The sequence below is a fragment of the Aptenodytes patagonicus genome, chromosome Z (assembly GCF_965638725.1).
Source record: "Aptenodytes patagonicus chromosome Z, bAptPat1.pri.cur, whole genome shotgun sequence".
Classification (NCBI taxonomy): Eukaryota; Metazoa; Chordata; class Aves; order Sphenisciformes; family Spheniscidae; genus Aptenodytes; species Aptenodytes patagonicus.
Window position 1 is genome coordinate 38,481,510 of NC_134982.1, and position 21,884 is coordinate 38,503,393.

At 41.5% G+C, this 21,884-nt stretch overlaps 1 protein-coding gene across 1 annotated transcript in view; it reads left to right on the plus strand.

The window, feature by feature from the left end:
- The window catches only part of ADAMTSL1 (ADAMTS like 1), a 202,176-nt gene that overhangs the window by 130,575 nt on the left and 49,717 nt on the right, over positions 1–21,884 (plus strand). The window contains exons 16-19 of the mRNA XM_076362419.1: positions 6,922–7,132; positions 15,195–15,374; positions 17,321–17,474; positions 18,773–19,913. Coding sequence (XP_076218534.1) covers positions 6,922–7,132; positions 15,195–15,374; positions 17,321–17,474; positions 18,773–19,913 — 1,686 coding nt within the window. The remainder of the gene's footprint in view (positions 1–6,921; positions 7,133–15,194; positions 15,375–17,320; positions 17,475–18,772; positions 19,914–21,884) is intronic.

Below are 21,884 nucleotides of genomic sequence, written 5' to 3' on the forward strand. Positions count from 1 at the left end.
TATTTTCCTCTATTTGGCTCTGTTATATAAATATTGGCTCCCTGCCACATTCAGCTGTAATGAGCTGCAATATTCATTGATACCAATAAGTCTACAGAGTGAATGCAGGCCACTTCTGTCAGCTCCCAGAGCACTCTCATTGAGCCTTTGATCTGCTTGCATGTGTTGGCTGCATAGGCATCTCTCTAATGGATTCCCTTCAGTTGCAAGGAAGATGCTTTTTGAAGAAAAGCACCTCACTCTTCCTTGCGCACAACGATCCCCTAAAATTTTCCCTGCCTGTTCAGCTCCCTTGTCACATTGGTGATACTGAACAACAGATCTTGTCAGGCTGGCACTGAACAACAACTGAGTGTGAATTATTTTTCTGTTGCTGCTGCTGCTGCTAATTGAAAAGTACTTTGCCTTTTCATTTTTATTTCTTAATCAAATATTAACTTTTTCAAAATTTAGTTAAATCTCAGTTTTCCTCTGAGGTGTGTGTATACTGTACATATATTTGCAATGTTCTCTCTAACACAAACTGAACCATAGCAGTAGGGAGATCACTTCCTAGAGACTCAGATCCATGTTTAAACACCTAGGTGGAGGTCTTAGCTCTCACACTTCATTTCAAAGGAGCAGTCTGACTTTACTGAGAGTGATTTAACAGCTGAATGAAAAATTAATTGTAGTTAAAGTCTTACCTTTTATGCCCCTTTCTTTGAGACTAGGTTGATTATAAAGCCAGGAACTGACCTGGGAGTCCGCATCTCAGTCCTGTATCTTCACTGCAGGAAAGTATACTACTCAAACAGGATTGACAGTAACCTTCTCTGCTGTCCAGAGTTTAAGATTACATTCTGGATGGTATTTAAGACCTGACAGTAAGGATACTGATTCAAACCAAGATAAATATGCTAAAGGAGCCTCAAGAAAGCCTTTCACACCTATGAAACAGGAAGATTTGCCACAAACACAGCTCCAGATCGATAACAGAAAAGGAAGGGAGAAGATATATGGCCTCCGAGTAGTCTTCCCAGTCTGCAGGGTCCAATGGAGGACACACAGGTTGACAGAGGACAAGAGGAAGCCAGTATTGACGTAGTATGTGATTTACTCATTCTTTTGCATGCACGTATACACAGCTGCCACCCAGCCCTTGGGCACTGAGGAAGGTCTCTATGCAGGCAGGTGTCAGATGTTAAGTGAGATGCTTCCAGGCAAACTCTCTCCACACTGATGAATGTTTATTTTAGAAATAAGAAGAGTTCTTTTGTATCACTCTCATATGGTTTAACCACATAAAAATGACAATAATTTCATTTTTTTAGAACTAGTTTGGGAGGTCTTTGTGTAGAAGGGTGTTTACTTTTCCTGTGCAGTGTTCAATTTTCTTGGCAGTGCTTGAAGGGATTCTGTCAGGATGAAATCATATATCTCTAGAAAATATTCTTTACTTATAACACCTAACAGCTTAGAATGCTTTGGTTTTTACTATATATACCGTACATATAGGGACTGGTCCAAAACTGTTGGCTCCATAGTGCTTTGGCTCAAGACTATGCATTTTTCAAGTTCTACCTACATCATTTACTTTTTCCAGACTGACTATGGGGGTGTGAGAGTGCTTTGTTCTGAAGGCTCGTGGCTCCACTGGGGCAACAACTCTAATTCTAGCAGCTTCTCCTGCCATGAGTAACTGCTTAATAGCGGGTGCCACTTTCTGCTCTACCTAGCTAGCAGAATTATTATGTGGGCTCCAGTTCTTGTAGCAATGAGAGAGACATTTCAAAACTGAGGCAACAGTGCATTGTTGCCCCTGTTGTTATTTGTAACACACTAATGCCTGGAGGCTCCTGTCAAGCTGAGAGTCCCATTGTGCTAGGCAGTAGATAAAGACAGAGTAAGAGATCATCCCTGTTATAGGAGCACAACCTAAGCAGACAATATGGATGAAGCTCAAGAGAAAAAAAGTATTGTTACGATTTTGGAAATGTGACATTGAGACACACATGAGAGAAGGGTATGATCCAGCCCAGCACTTGAGTCTTCCCATTGGATCAAAGGGTATATTCACATAATCACAGCCCATGTTTCAGCAGTTCTGGTCTCAGTCACCTCTGGGATTCAGCGAAGAGCCAGGAACAAGGTCCTACTCACTTAATCCTTCAGTTCTTCACTTGAACTTCTTGGGCAAGATATGACATTGATACTTTTTGTTCTGTCACAAGAAGGAAAGTTCATTTCTAATTAAAATTAAACGTATAGAACTATTTAGAAGTTCATGTTCGTGTTATATGTTAGAAGCTTTTTTTCTTTTCCCTTTGAACCACTTGAAGTTGATCACAAATGCCCAGGTTATATTCTAGTTGAATATATGGGCCCTCACAAAACTTGAAACTCATTAAAGTGTAACACGATAAGTTTAATTTAGGGTTCGCAGGCAGGATTTTTGTTAACTATGTCAAGATAATTTCTCTTATTAGAAATAGCATGGTTAAGCTGTTTTTCGAGAGCATCTCTTATGTTTTTAGACTTATATTAATGATACAGAATAATTGTGCTGTGATTGAAATCAAGATTTTCAGACTACTGGGCCTTTTTTGGCAACTGGAGCTTCACAATTGTTCTCTTTCTTTTATTCAAGCAACCTGCAAATATTCACATTTTAAAACATACTGACCATGATTAATTATGGAAACTGCTTGTTTACCTGAAGTTAAGTACATGCATAAGCACTGCTTAGTCAAGCCTAATTTATTTAATGAGAATGTTCCAGCAAATTACAGTTTCTCTTTGGTCTTTTAGAAATTAGAACTTTAATTAATAAAATTATTAGTACTATATTACAGATTATTAGTCTAATTCATAAGATGAACTGACTGTTAGATTTCCTAACTGGTGTTTTTCTGTTCATAAAATCTGTCCATTACTAATTCACTTTGTTAGTTTATAGTTCCTAGAAGTGCAAGAAATGTAGGGCTCTAGTTTGTTGGGCTTCTGATGAATTTATGTCCGGTTTTTAGACCACATCCTTAGCATTGTGTATAAGAAAACTTAAAGGAAAACCATTGCCTTGAGCAGTCAGATCAGGTTCACTACTTAGTTTGCCTATCTTCATGTGCATTGTATGTCTCCGTATACTTCACCAACTCTAAAAAATCTACTAAGGCATCACAACAATCTGCTGGAAGCAGGAGATTGTTCATTTGGAAAGTGAAAAGTTCCTGTGATCAGTTTTGTACTTTGAGTTTGTGATGATACTTGAAATAAGCTGTATTTTGGGACCATCCTCTGCTCCCTATACATTTCCAGTGGAAACTTGTTTTCATTTATGTTCATTTGAAAAACGTGCATATATGTGTATTCTAATACATGTATCACTAATATACACATATCCATTTCAACATATCCAGCCCTATGAATTGCCTTTTTCCTGTTACATTCCTCTCTGTTAGTCGTCTCTAAATGTCTCTGTGGTTTTGTATTAATATAGTTTTTCTTCAATCAGTTCAAATATTCAACGTATTGTATGTATGTCAGCCTATACAGAGAATGAAAACCTTTTGAATTCTGTTTTTTATGAAGTACAGTAGTTGAAATATTTTAAAAGTCTAGTTTGTGCTTAAATACATAACCACTACTTAGGTGTTTAGGAGGTGGAGACAGACAACTGATGAACTGATAGACCTAAAGTTAGGACAAGCCAGGGGTTTAGGGGCACAGATGTGCCAAAGTTCTGCTGTAAAAAAGGCTAAAAAGACATTGTTTCTCTATTGCAGCACATTAGTATAGCTTTGGGCACTAGTGGAGGAGAAAGGAGGGGGGATAAAAAGAACATTTCACACCAAAACCATGCAATCTCTTCACCAGGCTCTGGGAAGCAATACAGGAAGTACCAAACCGATGACTTTCAGCTGAGCTATGAACTAGCAAGTATGCAGATTTTTCCTAAAGTCTGTACCTTAACAACTACAGTCAGCTTGCAAAGATGCCAGTTCCACTTGCTAAGGTTCCTTTAGCTTGATCCTGTAACTACCAAATTCACTTTTTTAAGTATAGGATTATTTCCTACTTGAATTTTAATTCTGGTATTGTCAGATGCAGACAGGACATGATGGCATTATTCTTTTTTGTATGCTATACGCAACTGGAAGAGTCAGTTCAGTATGGCCAAAATACCTAAAAGAAAAAAGAGGCAGAGGAATGCACAGATAAGGACTGCATGAAATGACAGGAATTATTTCAGTTAGCGTCACATAACACTTTACAGTAAGGCTAAAACTGTGTTACTACAGAAAAACAGTATTTTAAAAAAAACCCGATTATTGTCTCCAACAGTACAAGTAGTTTGAAAACTGAATTGTAAATTTAGCAGGATAATATTAGTTCAAAGTCTTGCAAACACCTTTAGCTGTTAGAAAATAATTCTACAGCCCTGTGATTCTATTCTGTGAGGTTATCACTGATCTTCTCTGTTTTTTAGGGCTTTGAAATTCTGCCAATCATATATGTCATTTATGGTTTTGGTTGTTTGCACATCCCTTCTCTACTTTGCACGTCTCTGATCTACTCTACATTCTTTACTTTGTATCTGTGAAAGCCCGTAAAAGTCACTGGGGACTATGAAAGTACAAGGGTAAGAGAGAATTTGACCTCATATTTCCTGAGCACCTCTAAGGAATCTCCTGTTTAAAGCAGCTGGGAAGAATTGTGAACAAACCGATGTTATGGGTAGGGCAACAGATGCAACCTGCAACAGAAATTTCAAACACTGGAAAAACAAATTCTTTCTCTTTACTGAAACACAGCATTTCTTTCTGGAAGAAGAAACAGACACCGTCTTATGCAGAAGCCAAGATCTCCAAAGAGTTTATGTGGCCTGCTAGCCGCTGAGGTGTGAACTGCCAACAGAAACATTGTGCACTTATACCAATAACAAACAATGAGTTGCTGGAGGCAACAGCTATTACCATCACTTGAATAAAAGAAACTCTGGCAATTAACCATGTATCAAAACAGATGCTGAAATAAGAAAATGCCTTCTTTTCAGCACCTACTCAAATATCTTATTTTAGATTGTGCCAAAACTGAAGGGTAGCTGATATCCACATTAATTCTGACTGACAATTTAATGGGAAAATCTGGGAAGATGTCTCCCCAAAGATTATTTGTATGGAGAACATACTCCAGATTAATTTAACTGGCTGCCAGATGTCACTCCTATTCCACTGCTAAAGAGCTCCCGGTACACATATCGGGCTTTAGTGACCTTCAGTGTATTATGGCCTGGAAAGTGACCATGGCAACTTCTAAATCAGTATGCAAGATGTGTTCATTGTTAGAAAGGGTTAAACACATTTTTGTCATTGCTGCTAGCAGAACCAAGGCTGTTGTCTAAAAGAGAACTACAGTGTCATTAGTGCTTACGGTGATGCTCAGGGCATACCCTGTCCTGTTATAAAATCAGAGATTGTCATCAGCAGATGGAGCACAGAAGGGGAGCGATGTGGCTTTAGTCCATCAGCATAATCATCTAGAGAGGAAAAAATATTTCTTACCTACTAGCTGTTTCAGTTTGTTATGGGTATTACTGAGAGGGAGGGAACAAATGCTCAAAACAACTTTATAAAATAGAGAAGTTTGAATTGTTCTGTGACTGTAGGATGACACAAACTTAAATTATTATTTCCATGACATGTTTACTAACATAACGCGTTTTAAACGTGCTGAGCAGTTTCCATTGACTGCTGATCTCAGACTGTCAGAGTGTTTTTCCTCTGCTTCTTCCACAAATTCTGCTTCATGCTGTTGATATGTTTCATAACTTTCCCTTCATCATCTGCCTCCATCCTGCTTGGAGCCTGAGGGTGTCTTTCTTCATAATCAGTCTCTTTAGTTTCTGCCTGGCTTTGCTTTCTTCAAGGGCAGGTTCTCTGAGCCTTCCTTGTCCTGAATGTTTAATTTACTCCCCTAGCAATCAGTTTCAATAACATCATGCAGGAAAGGAAACTATTCTTCAGGATTATAAAAAGTGGCAGTATCTGGCTCTCGTACTTTATTTTGGATGTGGGAATATGTACAGGTCAGTGCAGTGTTTTGCGTAAAGTTGATGGGAAGACTATTTTCTTATATTCTCATTCTGAATATAGGACTTCTTTCTGTAAACATTTCTGCATGTCTGTGAAGTGCCTTCTAGTAGAGTACAAGAGTGGAAGACCTAATATTTTAAGCAATTTTCTGTGTATGGCTGACAGAATTAGGGGTTGTATTCAGTACAGCTCAGACAGCAGAAATCTGGTTTTAACGTGATCAACACTGAAATTCAGTCATCAACAATCCTGTTGATGCAAGATTTACATAGCTAGTGCAGAGAAAGGCTGGCTCAGTGACAGGTGTTGACCCAGGGGTTGAAGAGGATCTTCCTGCTCTCCTGTTGCATCTCTCAAGGCGTTAGCACTCCCTACCTCCACAACAAGGAAAAGTCAGTCAGGAACACCACAACTGAATCTTCTGGAAGAAATTCCTGTTCAGCAATTCACTGATACATTCCTTTGATGGACTTCGTTAATATCTTCATTTTTTTTCTGTTAAAGACAAAAAAAACCCCAGTTAATTAAATCCATTCAGTCTTGAAATACATCGGCCAGGCTCCTGCACACCAAAAACTTCTAATTTAGGACACAAAACTGTTCCTATGATATTGCAGGAGTCCCAAAGACTTGAAGTCCAGGAGCTTTTGACAAGAAATGAAAATGCAGAAGAACAGTAAATATCCTTCTTAGCCTCATCCTGCAACTACAAGAAGGGTGACAGTGATCAGAGAAGGAGAATTCCCTTTCATTTACTGCTTCTTCACTCCATCTGTCATTATAAAAAGAGAAAAATTAAGGTGACTTTATTCTGTGCTTAAGGTTTTCTCTCCTGACCCCTTCACAGATGGGAGATTGGGAAATGGAGCACCTGCAGTCTTACCTGTGGGGTTGGATTGCAGACACGAGATGTCTTCTGTTCTCATCTACTATCAAGAGAGACTAATGAGACCGTGATTTTGGCAGATGAATTGTGCTATAAACCGAAGCCATCCCTTGTGCAAGCCTGTAATCGCTTTGACTGCCCACCCTCCTGGTATTCTACAGAATGGCAAGAGGTAAGAATGTATGTGTAATCTCATTTTATGAGTGCTAATAGTAGTCATTACCTGCATTATCGATGCATCATTTTGCTTTTGCCCGTCAAGAGGATTCATTAATCATTCTGACGAGCCATTAAAAAAATGAAAAAGTGTGCCTTTTTGCTCTTTAAAAAAAAGCATTAACATTTTCAGAGGTAAATAATGACTATGGATACTTCTAATGCAAAGTTACTGGACACTCTTAACAGCTGGCTATAGATTCCAGACAAAAATATCTGAAATATGATGGTCAGCTGCAGTGCGTGGATTTGGGTTAGCAATGCCAAGGTTTCTAGGAATACAAAGCTATAAGTATCAAGGAGGAGAGAATCTCTAAAGCGCGTTGGGTATTCCATATATTCTCAAATAATAATTTCAGTTAGGACAAGAAAAACTGCTCATCCTTCAGAGTCACAAATCAGTGTTAGGCACTTTCCTTTGGGAGATGGATGCCTTATTACACTAACGCTGAAAATTCCTGTCTACACAATGGATTTGTACAAGGCTTTCCGTCTTCGGAAAGCAACCTGAAATGAGTCTATTTGCTGCCATCTGGTAGCAGATGAAAACACTTGTGCAATTCAAAAGACTTAAAGATACTTCTGCTGGATATAATACTGCACAGGAAGAAAGGATCCTGCCCTGTTGTCAAGAGTAAAGGAAAAAATTGCTGTGTGGTGCAGGTGCAAGCAAAAGGCCTGTTTAAATCTTCACTTCTGCTGGGTACAAGGATTCATTCCATCCTATGAGAAAACTATGAGCACTTGGCATAGTGATTACATATGCCCACCCAGTCTCCATCCATAACATCTGCTCTTTATTTAACAGCCAGGGAGATGTTAGTGTACTCGCCTAATGAAGTTGATAAGCCTGTGAAGCTCTACTTCATGGGAGAGCTCTGGGTTTGGGCAGCCATGCCAGTAATAAAAATTTATGCCAGCCTGATGTTCTGTCAAAGCTAGATAACTAGCCTATGACATTAGTCCTATATTTAAAACAATTCAGTGATATTTCATGCTTTAATTTGTCTACTGATATTCACATACATATATTTGCTTAGTTGTACTTTTGAATATTTCTAGGCTATAGTCATACATAAATGCTATATTTGTAAATAGTAAATAGTATTATACCAGCACATAACATAATAAAGTTGAGCATTTCAAAGTTAGGATATGCTAGAAGGAATGCCTATGCTCATTCAAATCCTATAGTTGACCACAGTCCTTACAGAAAGCAATTTTATTGAAATTTATTTAAACAGTCAGAAGAGACATACATTACAGCATGATGAAAAATTTGCTTTCTGCTAACAATGACCATTAGCTATAGGCCACCCTTGAATGGTACCAAAATAGTTTCCACTAGAGCAATTTCCAAACAGATTTTTTTCAAGATTTTAACATCTTCCTCAACAGTGTAAACATGCGTATTTCCGTCTGTCTAAAGTAATGTTTTAGCCATTTTTGTATCTGCTCAGGGGTTCTCAAATATGATGTCTTTCTGAAAGTTGTAGCAGATCTTAGGGAAGAGGGAGCTCGATTAGGTATAAAGGCTTTAACAAGCATATTAATCAGGAATTAAATCAAACTGCTCTGTTCACACCTTTTGTGTTAGCTGCTGCCTTCTCTGGGCTGGGTGGAGAGAGAGAACCTGTGCTGCAATTCGTTGCTGCAGCTTAACAAAGGTCACATTATAGCTCTTCTGCGGTTACTTCCACAGGCTTTGCAGGCTGGGCAGCTGTGGACGTAGCTCCTCACTACATGGGCACTGAATATTTCCTGTGCTTACCTTTCACCAGGAGAAAACAGCACAAAAAATGTACTTCTCTACTTACTGTCTTCTGCCTCTGTTTAGATGAGAGAAAAAAGCCTAATCCATCAAAATTAATTTCCATTCTCTCATTTTTTAAAGACATCTGCCTTCCTTCTTTGCACCACCAACCTCTGTACAGTTATTTCCACCCTGTAGGAAAGCCAGGCCTCGCAGTTCAGTCTCACGCAGGTTTCCCATATATGACCTCCATGTGAAAACCTGCACCATCAGGCCAGTGCATTGCACTTAGGGATTATTACAGCTGTTGGCTCCTGCGATGCATGAGGGAAAAGACCATTTGGGCAGAATGTGAGTGACTGAGACTTCTGGAGGTGAGCTCCAGCCATGCAGCAGAGCTGCCATGGAGCCTTCCAGCAGAAGAAATCCTGCAGGAGGATTTCTTTCCTTGCATTAAGGGACCCACAACACCTCCCCTCTCCCCAAATCCCTGTGAGGGTTCCCGACGTATGGGCAGACAGAGGGCCCTGCGGGAAGGTGCCTTCCTCACATTGAGGAAAGTCCTTTAAAGCTTCACTGACACTACAGGGTAACATCTGTTCTCCACACAGCCTGGTTTGAAGCCATGTCTTTGGTTTCATCTGTGGAGTTCATTGTGCTTTTCAGAGCACTCTCTCACAATAGTTTCAAGCAAACAAACAAACAAAAGATTTAAACTGCAATGAGCAATGTTTTCTTTTCTAAGGCCTTTTATGCTTGTTAAGGAAGGGTTGTCTGAATTAAATGCTGTTAGAAACCCCAGTGTTCATGGCAGATAAACACACAATAATTATCAGTGTTGTAACATTCCAAGCATTTTTTTTGGTATCTCTTTACAGATTCAAGACTATTTATTTTTAAATAGTTCTGTTTCTTAGCTAAATCCATTAGGATGTTTATCTTGTTTTCAGTAGTGTGCTTCTGGAGGAAAGTGGATATGAGCTTCATTTTTATAAGGCCCTATAAATATCTACTCTGCAGACCTCAAATGGGAGACATCCATTAGTAAATCTTCATCTTCCTTTGTTTTATTATTAAATAAATGCCATAGTCTCAGTCCCAGCATTCTTTTTTAGCTTCTTGGTGCTATCTTTGCTCCAAAGATAATTAGAACAATGGCTTGACAACAGAGTCACCATGGGAAAACTGGTAACATTTTCAGATATTTTCCTAGCTATTTTTTCTCCAAACTGTAAAAAGGCTTTCTAAATCTTCATGTGTCAGGCCTTAGAAAGCAACTGAAGGACCTGCTGAAAGAAAAATGTTTACTCCCTTTGCAGATGCTTTATCTTACTGTAGAATCATAGAATCATAGAATCATTAAGGTTGGAAAAGACCTCTAAGATCATCGAGTCCAACCATCGACCCAACACCACCATGCCCACTAAACCATGTCCCTAAGCGCCTCATCTACGCGTCTTTTAAATACCTCCAGGGATGGGGACTCAACCACTTCCCTGGGCAGCCTCTTCCAATGTTGAACCACTCTTTCAGTAAAGAAATTTTTCCTTACATCCAATCTAAACCTCCCCTGGCACAACTTGAGGCCATTTCTTCTCGTCCTATCGCTAGTTACTTGGGAGAAGAGACCGACCCCCACCTCGCTACAACCTCCTTTCAGGTAGTTGTAGAGAGCGATGAGGTCTCCCCTCAGCCTCCTTTTCTCCAGGCTAAACAACCCCAGTTCCCTCAGCTGCTCCTCATAAGACTTGTTCTCCAGACCCTTCACCAGCCTCGTTGCCCTTCTCTGGACACGCTCCAGCACCTCAACGTCTTTCTTGTAGTGAGGGGCCCAAAACTGAACACAGTGTTCGAGGTGCAGCCTCACCAGTGCCGAGTACAGGGGCACGATCACTTCCCTACTCCTGCTGGCCACACTATTTCTGATACAGGCCAGGATGCCATTGGCCTTCTTGGCCGCCTGGGCACACTGCCGGCTCATGTTCAGCCGGCTGTCGACCAATACCCCCAAGTCCTTTTCCGACAGGCAGCTTTCCAGCCACTCTTCCCCAAGCCTGTAGCGCTGCATGGGGTTGTTGTGACCCAAGTGCAGGACCCGGCACTTGGCCTTGTTGAACCTCATACAGTTGGCCTGGGCCCATCGATCCAGCCTGTCCAGGTCCCTCTGCAGAGCCTTCCTACCCTCGAGCAGATCAACACTCCCACCCAACTTGGTGTCGTCTGCAAACTTACAGAGGGTGCACTCAATCCCCTCATCCAGGTCATCGATAAAGATATTGAACAAGACCAGCCCCAAAACTGAGCCCTGGGGAACACCGCTCGTGGCCGGCCGCCAACTGGATTTAACTCCATTCACCACAAATCTCTGGGCCCGGCCGTCCAGCCAGATTTTTACCCAGCGCAGAGTCCACCTGTCTAAGCCGTGAGCCACCAGCTTCTCTAGGAGAATGCTGTGGGAGACGGTGTCAAAGGCCTTGCTGAAGTCCAGGTAGACCACATCCACAGCCTTTCCCTCATCCACTAGGCGGGTCACCTGGTCGTAGAAGGAGATCAGGTTGGTCAAGCAGGACCTGCCTCTCATGAATCCGTGCTGGCTAGGCCTGATCCCCTGGTTGTCCCGCTCATGCCTTGTGAGCGCCCTCAAGATGAACCGCTCCATAATCTTCCCCAGCACCGAGGTCAGGCTGACAGGCCTGTAGTTCCCCAGATTCTCCTTCCGGCCCTTCTTGTGGATGGGCGTCACATTGGCAAGCCTCCAGTCGTCCGGGACCTCCCCCGTTAACCAGGACTGCTGATAAATGATGGAGAGTGGCTTAGCAAGCTCCTCCGCCAGCTCTCTCAGCCCTCTCGGGTGGATCCCATCCGGCCCCATAGACTTGTGAGCATCCAGGTGGCGTAGCAGGTCATTAAGAGTCATAGAGTCATAATAGAGAATTCATTTTTGAGAGTAAGGCCAAAACTTGTACTGCTGTAGTCCTACCACCTTATGCAGAGGACAGTGCAAAATTCAACCACCTGGGAGAGCTGAGGGCTAGGACAACCCCTTCCTCAACTGTCTCTGTAAGCAGGGCTGACCATAAAATGACACCCTTTCAAACATTCAGCTACTGCCCCAAACTGGTAACAGTTATGATGCTGAGCAACAGTTGTCTAGCCCTTTATTTTTCATTAATAATTGCCTTTTTTCCACAAGTTTGAGACGAGACCAGCTTCCCTGCTTCCCAAACAATGGAAATGGTGGTTTTGCCTGAATCCTGTGCATTGTATGCATGTGCGTAGATGTTCATAGGCATGTGCTGAGGCAGAGAGACAGCCCACTTTCCCCCTCTGCTTTCAATAGTGACCATCAATTCTTTGTGTTAATTATAATTTACAGATTGTTGTATGAGCAGAAAAGATACCAAAGCAATGACTGCTGTGAGAGAGGCCAAGGCCGAAGTTCCACCAGCAGTTTAGGATGATGACATATGCCAGCACTTCTACCAAAGGAGAAAATAGCTGCTGCAGGGATATCTTTCTTGCCCTTATAGCACCCACTCCCTTATATCTCCAGAAGTGCTGTGCAATCACGCAATGGTCCTGGTTAAAGCTAACCAGAAATATAATCAGCTTTATCCTAGATTAATTTTCCACTCTGGTTCACTATGCAGCCACACAAATGCTTACGCCAGCATATGGGAAGAGGCAAGACAAAACCAGGAATGACTGGCTGGCAGAATTGGGTGTATAGGTCATCTTCTTTGGTGTTAGCCTTGCCTCATGTTTGCTTAAGCTAATTGTTGAATTAGGCATAATAAGGTACCAATGTGGGGACATGCCATTCTGGAAGTTGGTACCCTGGCAAAGTCCCAGATCCCCTGTAAAGGAATGTCAGGGGGTATCAGGCTTGGCTCTGCTCAGAAGCTGTGGGGAGCAGGAATATCAGGAGACATAGTTCAAATAGCCATGCTTTACCTACTTGGGTGGGTGAGGTGAAACCACCCTGTGATACAAGCACCTTTCTCTGTTGTAACGGTGCTGTGAGATCCTTCTGAACAGCAGAGAGAGATAGCACATTATTCAGATAGGATATGTCCGAATGAGGATCCTCTAAAAACTACTGTTTCATATTGCCTGTAAATACAAGCAGATGTTGCTGTCATTGATTACTCCCTTTCTTGGAAAAAATGTGAGGGCTGGAAGCTTCCACTAGAGAAAAATCAGCGAAGACCCCAGGGTAGTGAAGGCTCCAGAGGTGAAATACAGGTACACTCACAGCTCCAGTGCAGTAATCCAGGACTGTCCTAGAAGAGCATTGCTGCAGACAAGGAGGAATCTCGTTACTACATTTGGCTCTCTCTGGCACTCAGCAATAGAGTTTGGTGTTGAGTAGCAAGTTACGCTTTACAGAACAAAGCTATGTGACTGAAGGGCAAGAAGCAAGAAAAGATCTGTTTTGTCTTACTCTTTTATCTGGTAGCGATGGAAGGGCAGGGAGACTTCCTGGGATTTGACTGATTGACAGAAGGAACACGCTTTTGTTGTATTCATACAGTGCCTAACCCATTTTGGCTCTGGTATACGATGACAGTCCTTAGGCAATCTTGAAATAATACTTTTAATCATATTTTTCTTGATTTACTCTCTCCTCAGGAATGAACTGTCCTCCAATGAAAGGTTGATAAATGTTTTCTTTTGTTGAAAACTGAAGTATTGTTTTACTTGTTTAATTTTTTGGAAGCTTTTGAGCTTTGTAGCATTCTAAGTAGGACAAAAGCTATTTTTACTCATTAGAGAGCAAACCAAACTGAATATAAGTATGTCTTTCTGCACTTCCTTTCTGTCTTTCAAGGAAAATGTATATCCTAAATAATCAGGCTAGCATTAAAGTTTATGCAGCTCACTCCAGCTAAGAGAGAATGACCTTTCACAACTACAAGATTTTCTAAAACAGTCCCTTTTCAACTGCTTGAGTATAAGTTTTAATACTTCTTCATATGTTTTTCTGCTTCTCAGGTGTAATTCCCATGTTGCAAGCTATAAGCAACTCCTGGTCATGTCAGTGTAGTGCAAGCTCCCCCTTCCTCGGGGAAGGGAGAAAAGGAGTTGAGCTGGCTGGACTCAGCAGAAGAACTGGCAGCCTGTTACCAGCCTTAGGAAAAAGATCCTCAGGAAAAAGGGCTGAGAAACCAAGTTTACAAAAAAGATTCAGGAAAGCTATTAAATCTGCTTGTTCAAAATTTCCTGCCCTGCTTGTGTAGAAAATGGATACAGAGAGGGATATTTACATTAAAGAGAGAGGGGAGGTGGGTTCCCTGGATATTAATCATCTCAATTTACTTTGACTCAAATAAACCTTCCTCCTTACCTTTTGGAAAGAGTACACACTGCTGTCTTGACAGCCATAAATATAAAAGGGCTGCATGGATATTTAATGGTTTATTATATTAACCTTATAAACCAATTACTGAGCCTAACAGCAGATTGCAGCTGATACACAGCTTTTGCATGAATTAAAAATCAGAGAAATGCCATAATGCAAGAAATCTTCAAGGACAGGAATTCTGGGCTGGACAGTTGAATTTTGAGCTGCACTAGCGATAGACCTTATGCAGGTCAGAAACGAGAAATGAGAAAATTAAAAAAGGAAGAAAAAACAAAGTGATAAACTGGGAAAATTTTTATTTATCACACTCAAATTTCCATTTGTTTTTCTTGCTAATAGAAACCTTTTTTTAACAAGCAAATTTGAATATTTAGTTCAAGCTAACTATTTACTTCATAGCTACTGTTATCCAATATGTATAACGAAATCCTGGAAATGAAGGTCTTGAATCATCTGTTGCTGGAGAAGACTTTTCCACTTTTTCTGGCACTGTCAGTAGCACTGTCAGAGCTCAGGCAAAGACATAAGATGTAGATCCTCCACATCATGTGCAAGTGTCTCATTTTCCAGCTGGTGGTTACAGGAAAGGACAACTTTCCACCTCTGTACTGCAATTCTTACCCATTGTTTCCATGTCTTTTGTACAAACGCCTGAAAACAGAACATTTCAGAAATACTGAAGCAGTTTTTCTAAATATTAGCAAAATAATCTGCTTCCACTTTCCAAAATTTTTTTGAAATTTTAAAAAAATCTGCTTTGATATTCTGAATTTTTTTTTTTTATATTTTCTATTTGGCCAAAACTGAGAGTTGATTTGTACCCAAATCCACAAGTAATTTTTGCTGCACATTGCCATCGTGCAAGTGTGATGTAATGTGGCTGACCCTCATCTCCCACAGTGTTCACAGACATGTGGCAGTGGTGTCCAGAAGCGAGATGCACTTTGTAAGCAGCGGCTGGCAGATGGAAGTTTGTTAGAGCTGCCAGAAACCTTCTGCTCCACACCAAAGCCAGTTACCCAACAAGCCTGCAAAAATGAGGATTGTCCCAATGAGTGGCTTCTCTCTGACTGGACACAGGTATGTTATTTGTATGCATGCATATTGTGCTGTTCTTGGTGATGAAGTTCCTCAGTCACTTGGGATAAAGGAGCCAAATGAGCTCAGACTGCACAAAACATGTTATGCCCGGTTTTGTCCTGTAATCTGTCCTTATCATTCTGGTAGGGGATGTGATTGCTAGCTCTATGTTCCTCTTTAGAGACTGCCTCCACAGATGTGGTTTAGCCATCCAGCCAAACCATTAAGAACTCCCTTCTGGCGTAAACACAAGCCATGCTCAAAACAATAAATCCCTGCCTCTGTCCATTCCTATGCTTATGTTCACCCAAGACATCAATGAAGAGTAATCTTTACTTCCCCAGGCTAAATGCTTTTTCTTCCCAAAGCCTGGCTGTTCTGATGTCATTAGTCTTTTCCTCCTGGGGCCACTCCAACCTTTCCCTATGATGCAGAAAAGAGAAAGGAGGGATTCCTGCAGTCTGCTGTAGGCACATCATTACAAACACCAAGCCTCTTTCATTCTAGGACACTGCTTTTGTGATGCTAGCTAGCTACTTCCTTCCTTCAATTTAGGGATTACAAAACAAACTCGCTCTACTGAAGTCTCTTGCACTTCCCCAGGCTCCCTTTCTGGCCCCATATGGCTTAAGAAAAATTCCCTTTATATTTATGACAATATAACTGAAAATATAATTTGACCTTTTAATGTCAGTAAGCATGAAAATCATTCACCATCTTGCAATCTCTGCCACTGCTCTCCCAGTTCCTTTTCATGGAAGGAGGTGGAAATTGTCTTAATTGTGAAAGAAACACCAGTCACCTCACAGAGCTGTCCCACCTGCACCTTTCATATGTTTATCTATCTTGACATTTTACTCAAATAAGTGGATGTTCTCATGAAGTCTGCTGCCAGAATACACAGCCATTCTGGCAGTGAAGGTGGTAATTCTATTCCCAATCTGTCCTCCTTCACAAGAAGTTGCTACATGGTTTATGTTGACAACCATACAGCTCATGTTTCTGCATATTGGCACTTATTAAAATCAAATCTGACTTCACTCTCTCCTCCCCATTTCACTTGAAGGCTGCCATGTTTTTGCCCTTCTTACCCTTAGTGTGTTTTCTCCCCCTCACTTCATTTCCAATTCCCATTACCACATGTGTGCTCATACACGTAACAGAGGTGCATGTGTATCTTTGTGCTACCAACTTTACAGCGCTCAATCCACTTTCCAGCACCTTTACAGACTGCTGCCTGGGTCCCAGTGCAAGGGCACTACCTGTATTCTCACTTTCTGTAATGTTGTGTACATAAATATGAAAAAAAATAGGCATACTGAATTCCATCGAACAATGCCCACCTGTACATCGAGCACCACAGTCTGGTGTTAGAGGGTTTGTACTCTTTTGTGTAAGCCATGTGTGGTAAATACCAGTCTGAGGTAACTCACTGGGATCTGAAACATTCATCAATTTATTATTTCTAATAGATCTGCAACAGTAAAGCTCAAAGATTAGGCCAGATTTTAGCAGAACAGGTTGTATTTGTGAAGTGCAACTCAATGTGGTCTGCTCTTGGCTGTGAGCAGGAGTTTTTCAGGCAGCAGACACAGACATATAGAAACAAAGTGCAAAGACAGGCTTTGTACTGTAGCACAGTACCATTAAAACAAGGGACACCATCTGAGAGAAAAAAGCGCTAAAGGGAGCATGGGAAGATTCAAAGCCTTAAAAGACAGAAAATACCTAATAATTCATCTCTCTACCGTGCCTGCACTGTTTATAACTGAATAGCCAGGTGCTGCTTTGCTTTAGTCCACTGCGATATTTTGAAAGCTGTAACTGATCTGTACCGTGGTATGAGTATGTAATGTGGATATGGGAGTTGAAGGGGTGTGTGTGACAAGGAGCACCCTTTTGCTTTTAATACACCTTGTTCCTAATGTTTCTCATTCTGTTCCTAGTGTTCAGTGAGCTGTGGAGAGGGGACCCAGATTCGAAATGCTATTTGCAGAAAGATGCTTAAAAACGGGAGTTCTGTCATCATCAATTCCTCACTGTGCCCACCTTTGCCATTCTCATCCTTGATCAGGCCCTGTGCACTAGGCACCTGTGCAAGTAAGTGGAAAAGATGTTTGGGAGTGTCTGGGGAAAGGGGGCTTGGATGTCCCCTGCTGTCACCTGCTCCATAACGTTCTCTTGCGCTAGTGTTACTCAGTCTTGCAGAATGGCTGCTGCTGCTGAGTTTTTCTGTCTGTGAACAAGTATGCTTTGTTTAGCAATAAGGCAAGTCAGTGGATGACAGCTGTAAATTTTACTGTTGGAGCTGGGTCTGAGCCAATGTGCTGGAAGGGAGCTACTAGTTTCTGGAAGAACTGGCTCAAAATCCTGACCCAAATCTAGATCTAAATTTCACAACTGGAATGTAGAGGCTCAGAGATACAGCACAGCAGCCTGAGGGCAGCTGCAAATAAACTCTTTGCTAGAACAGCTGCAAAGAAAATGGTTGGTAAGGGATTTTGTTGATCATTTAAAAACATATTATCTCATTATGTCGCTCAGAACCCTATATAATCTGGGATTTCTAATGATCCATGCAACATAAGTTAGATGTGTTTCATACTGGTATTTCATGCATTTGTTGTTGCCCTTCACAAGAGCGGTATTCTCCCTGTATGCCTTTCCCTCGCTTGCAGTAAGCTAACTGGCTATGTGAAAGTTCAAAAGTCAGCCTAGCTTCAGCTTAAAGTTGACTGTGAACTCTGGAACTGCTAAATGTTGGGTATGTCAGGGAGAAAAGAAGGTCTGACATTCAGAACCGAAGCTGGGACCAAATGTTGCATGGTATTTACTAATAATATAGCTATGCTGCTTTTTTTAGTGCTTCATAACAAAGATCTCTGTCATAGAGATCTGGAAACTGGAAGGACACACTGAAGTAGTGCACTTTAATAGTATTTGCCATGTTTTCAAGCCTAGTCCAGGCAGGTTTGTTCTGTTCAACGTTACTCCCTGAGGTAGCAGCACTTTCACTCTTCCTTACTGCTGTGAGCTGCAAGATCATGTTGCCTTTGAGGGTCTGGATGGTAAACACTTGCCTTTTAAATGTATTTGTTAAGCAACAATGTTCATTTAAATATTTTAACAAGAACTACTTTTCCACTCAAGTTTTCTCCCTCCTATAAAGCTTTTGTCCCTGGCTTTCTGGTTTCTGCATGTACCCTGGGCGGGACTACTTTTGCATTCCTAAAATGCACCTTGTTATTCCTCTTATTTTATTGCTCCAACTTAATGTTCAGCAGCTGGTGGCCAGTTTCTCCCATTACTGTCTAATGGGTCGAATGCTGCCAGCACCAAAATAAACTGCTTGTTTGGTTTAATGCTATCACATACTAATATTATTAATGATATTTCAGGGCACAACAGGCCAGCTCATAGGCAAAGCCCCCATATTATGGCCGTAAAGAAAGTTTACATCCAGACAAGGAAGCAGAAGAAGCTACACTTTATTGTGGGTGGGTATGCCTACCTGATGCCCAAAACCTCTGTTATTCTCCGATGCCCCACAAGGAGGTTCCGGAAATCAATGATCACTTGGGAGAAGGATGACAAGAGGCTCATCAGCTCAGCTCACATCACCATTGCACCCTACGGGTACATGAAAATCCATCGTTTGAAGCCTTCAGACACTGGGACATACACCTGCACAGCAGGGCCAGCCCGGGAGCATTTTGTAATTAAACTAATTGGAAGCAACAAGAAAATCATTGCTGGGCAGCCAACTGGTATTAGGGAGGAAGAGGCCATGAGAAAGGCCAGCTTAAATGAAGCCTTGCGAACACAGGAGAAACACATCAATGGGATTCTCTTCAATGGGAGCAAGGCTGAAAAGCGAGGGCACCTTGCTGACCCCAGCAGCTGGTATGACGATATCGTCTCAAGGCTGCTACAGCACAGGGGCTGGCCAGGGGAAAATCTGGAGTCCTGGGAAGCCCAGGAGTCCACAGAGAGAAACACATCCTCAGAGGAGGACCAGCGCCGGGATTACAGCCTGCCATTTACTATGGTCACAGAGCAGAAACGCTTGGATGATATCATAAGGAACTTGTCTCAACAGCCTGAGGAGCTTAAAGATGTCTACACTGAGCAGCTTGTTGTGCAGCTGGCTCACGAGGTTTTCAAGAGCCACTGGGAGCACCAGGACTCTGTCCTTAAAGCATCAAGGCGAAGAGTAGATTCAACCTCGGTGGAGTACCCTCTCCACAGACACGTTTCTGGATTTACCAGCTCCCTGAGGACATCATCTGCTGAAGCATTTCTTCCCACTGCTGTAGACCTGGCAAATGGCTTGCACAGACCTCATCAAAAGCCTGCCATCCTCCGGAAGATTTCAGCAGCACAACAGCTTTCTGCTTCAGAGGTTGTTACCCACCTGGGACAGACGGTGGTCCTAGCCAGTGGCACACTGAGCGTGCTGCTTCACTGTGAAGCCGTGGGAAACCCAAAGCCCACCATCAGCTGGGCTAAGAATGGAGAGGAGGTGAAATACAATGATAGGTAAAACATATTATTCAACTTTTAAGAAAATAATTGATACTTTGACTCTTCAGTTTCCATGTTTTACTGCCTGTCAGTCCCATGGACAAAACCGTATTTTGCTGTAGTCTGATTTCATAGCAGAAAGAAGGGCTAACACATGTGAAGTGCTAAACAGGGCACTGTAAATCTTCAGGAAGGTCTGGATGCTGAGTCAGTCTGGTGTGGCAAACAGGAGCTTTACTTCTGTTTCAGTAAGTACAAAGAAGAGTTTGTAAAGTACTAAAGTAGATAAGTGCCTAATGCAGTCATCAGAGCACTCCATGAGTATTTTCTGAAGGTGGAGTGTATTATCTGAAGGTGGAGGTTTCTGCTGTGAAGATTGGTTTTGAGATACGAAGATCGATTATTGATTATTACTATTATCCTTTGTTGGAGATATGAATTGCATTTCTCACAGTCCTTCAGCAGGGTCTGTCTGACATGGCTGTGGTAGCAGAAGATGGAGGAAGTGAGGCTTCTGCCTTCTGCACGTGTATCTGTGTGTAAAACTGCCCCAGGATAAACCTCAGGGGTATTACAACCGCCATTCCCTGTGTATGTCCTGATAGAGGCTGGAAACTGTGGAACCATACTTTATGGCTATTTGCAACTATGCTGTCATCTCAACACACTGATCTCTAAGCATTAGTCTTCTGCTGTGAGTTGGTGCATCCTTGTCTGTTCAGACTCCAGTGTGCTGGCCCCAGGTGTAGCCTGAGAACTTGAGTAACAAAATGTTTTTATCAGTGTACCACAGAAATAATGCTGGTTTTCCTTCAGGTAGCCTATACCTGCCTATCGCTCCATGTTATTTGTTCGTGTGCGAGAGCACACAAAAAGATGTTATTTTCAATGCTAGTTATATGCTTAACTGTGTTGATAACATACATTTTTCTCATGTGTATACTTGAGATTTTATGTTTTGGTTTTGTTCTGTGGGAAAGTGGTATATAAGGATAGACAGTGTAAGAGGCAGTTATATGAATGAACATGGTGCAACAAAGCAGTCCAGGGATCTGCTAGCAGCTCTTTCTGCACAAGATACTGACCTCAGTTAAGACATCTGAATTTAGTCATAAGGTCAGCTTGGGAAATGAGAAAAGATGGAGTCAAGGCAAAAATTAATTTCCAGTGTTGGTGGCTGTGGATCATCCAGTAAAGTCTTGATTTAGGTACAATTGCTCCTTCTGCATAGTTATACAATTAGTTTATTAGCTCCTTTCTCACTTTGGCAACTGAATCACTCCAAAATCTTTTTTTTTCTAATGTACTGAATTTCCTGGTTCTTGTCTCTCTTTCTGCGTCTGAAGGCTAGTAAGTACATTAGGTTTCACACAAAAAAAGGTAACTTTTGCAGGGGGAGAGGACACTAAGAGCAAGAATGTATCTCTTGTAGAAATCACATGCAGTCTTAATCAAGACTTGGGCCTACAGTATCCCTTTATTTGGCCATATTCCTGTGAAAATATCTTCATGGCCTCCCAAAAGTTTCATATATAGATTTTCATTGCCAGTGGTTACATCCTGTTGGAATTGTGCCATTAAGGGATTTTTTTTTTCTCTACTTGAAATGACTGTGATTTCTGTGGTATGCTTGAAAGGGAATGGAGGTTACATAAAGTCCATGTGTGGTTAATGCTGGATACTACACTCGGGAGAAAATTACAAGTTTATCTCGCACCATATAAGCAGCCATGGTGTAGCAACAGGCAGATTCATTTAGCTGACAATACAACAGTCTTACCATTTCTGAAATTTTAGTTTGGATTTTTTTTTTTAATTTTACAATGCCTTTCAACCTTTTCTTTTTTCCCATTCAGTTTGGCTGAAATAGTATTAAATGCTGTGTTGTATTTCTGAATTATCAGGCAACTATGTGTGCTCAAAATTTCTATTGGAAAGACTCAGGGAAGTACAGTTTATTTGCCAGTTAGCAGGGTTTTTCATTAA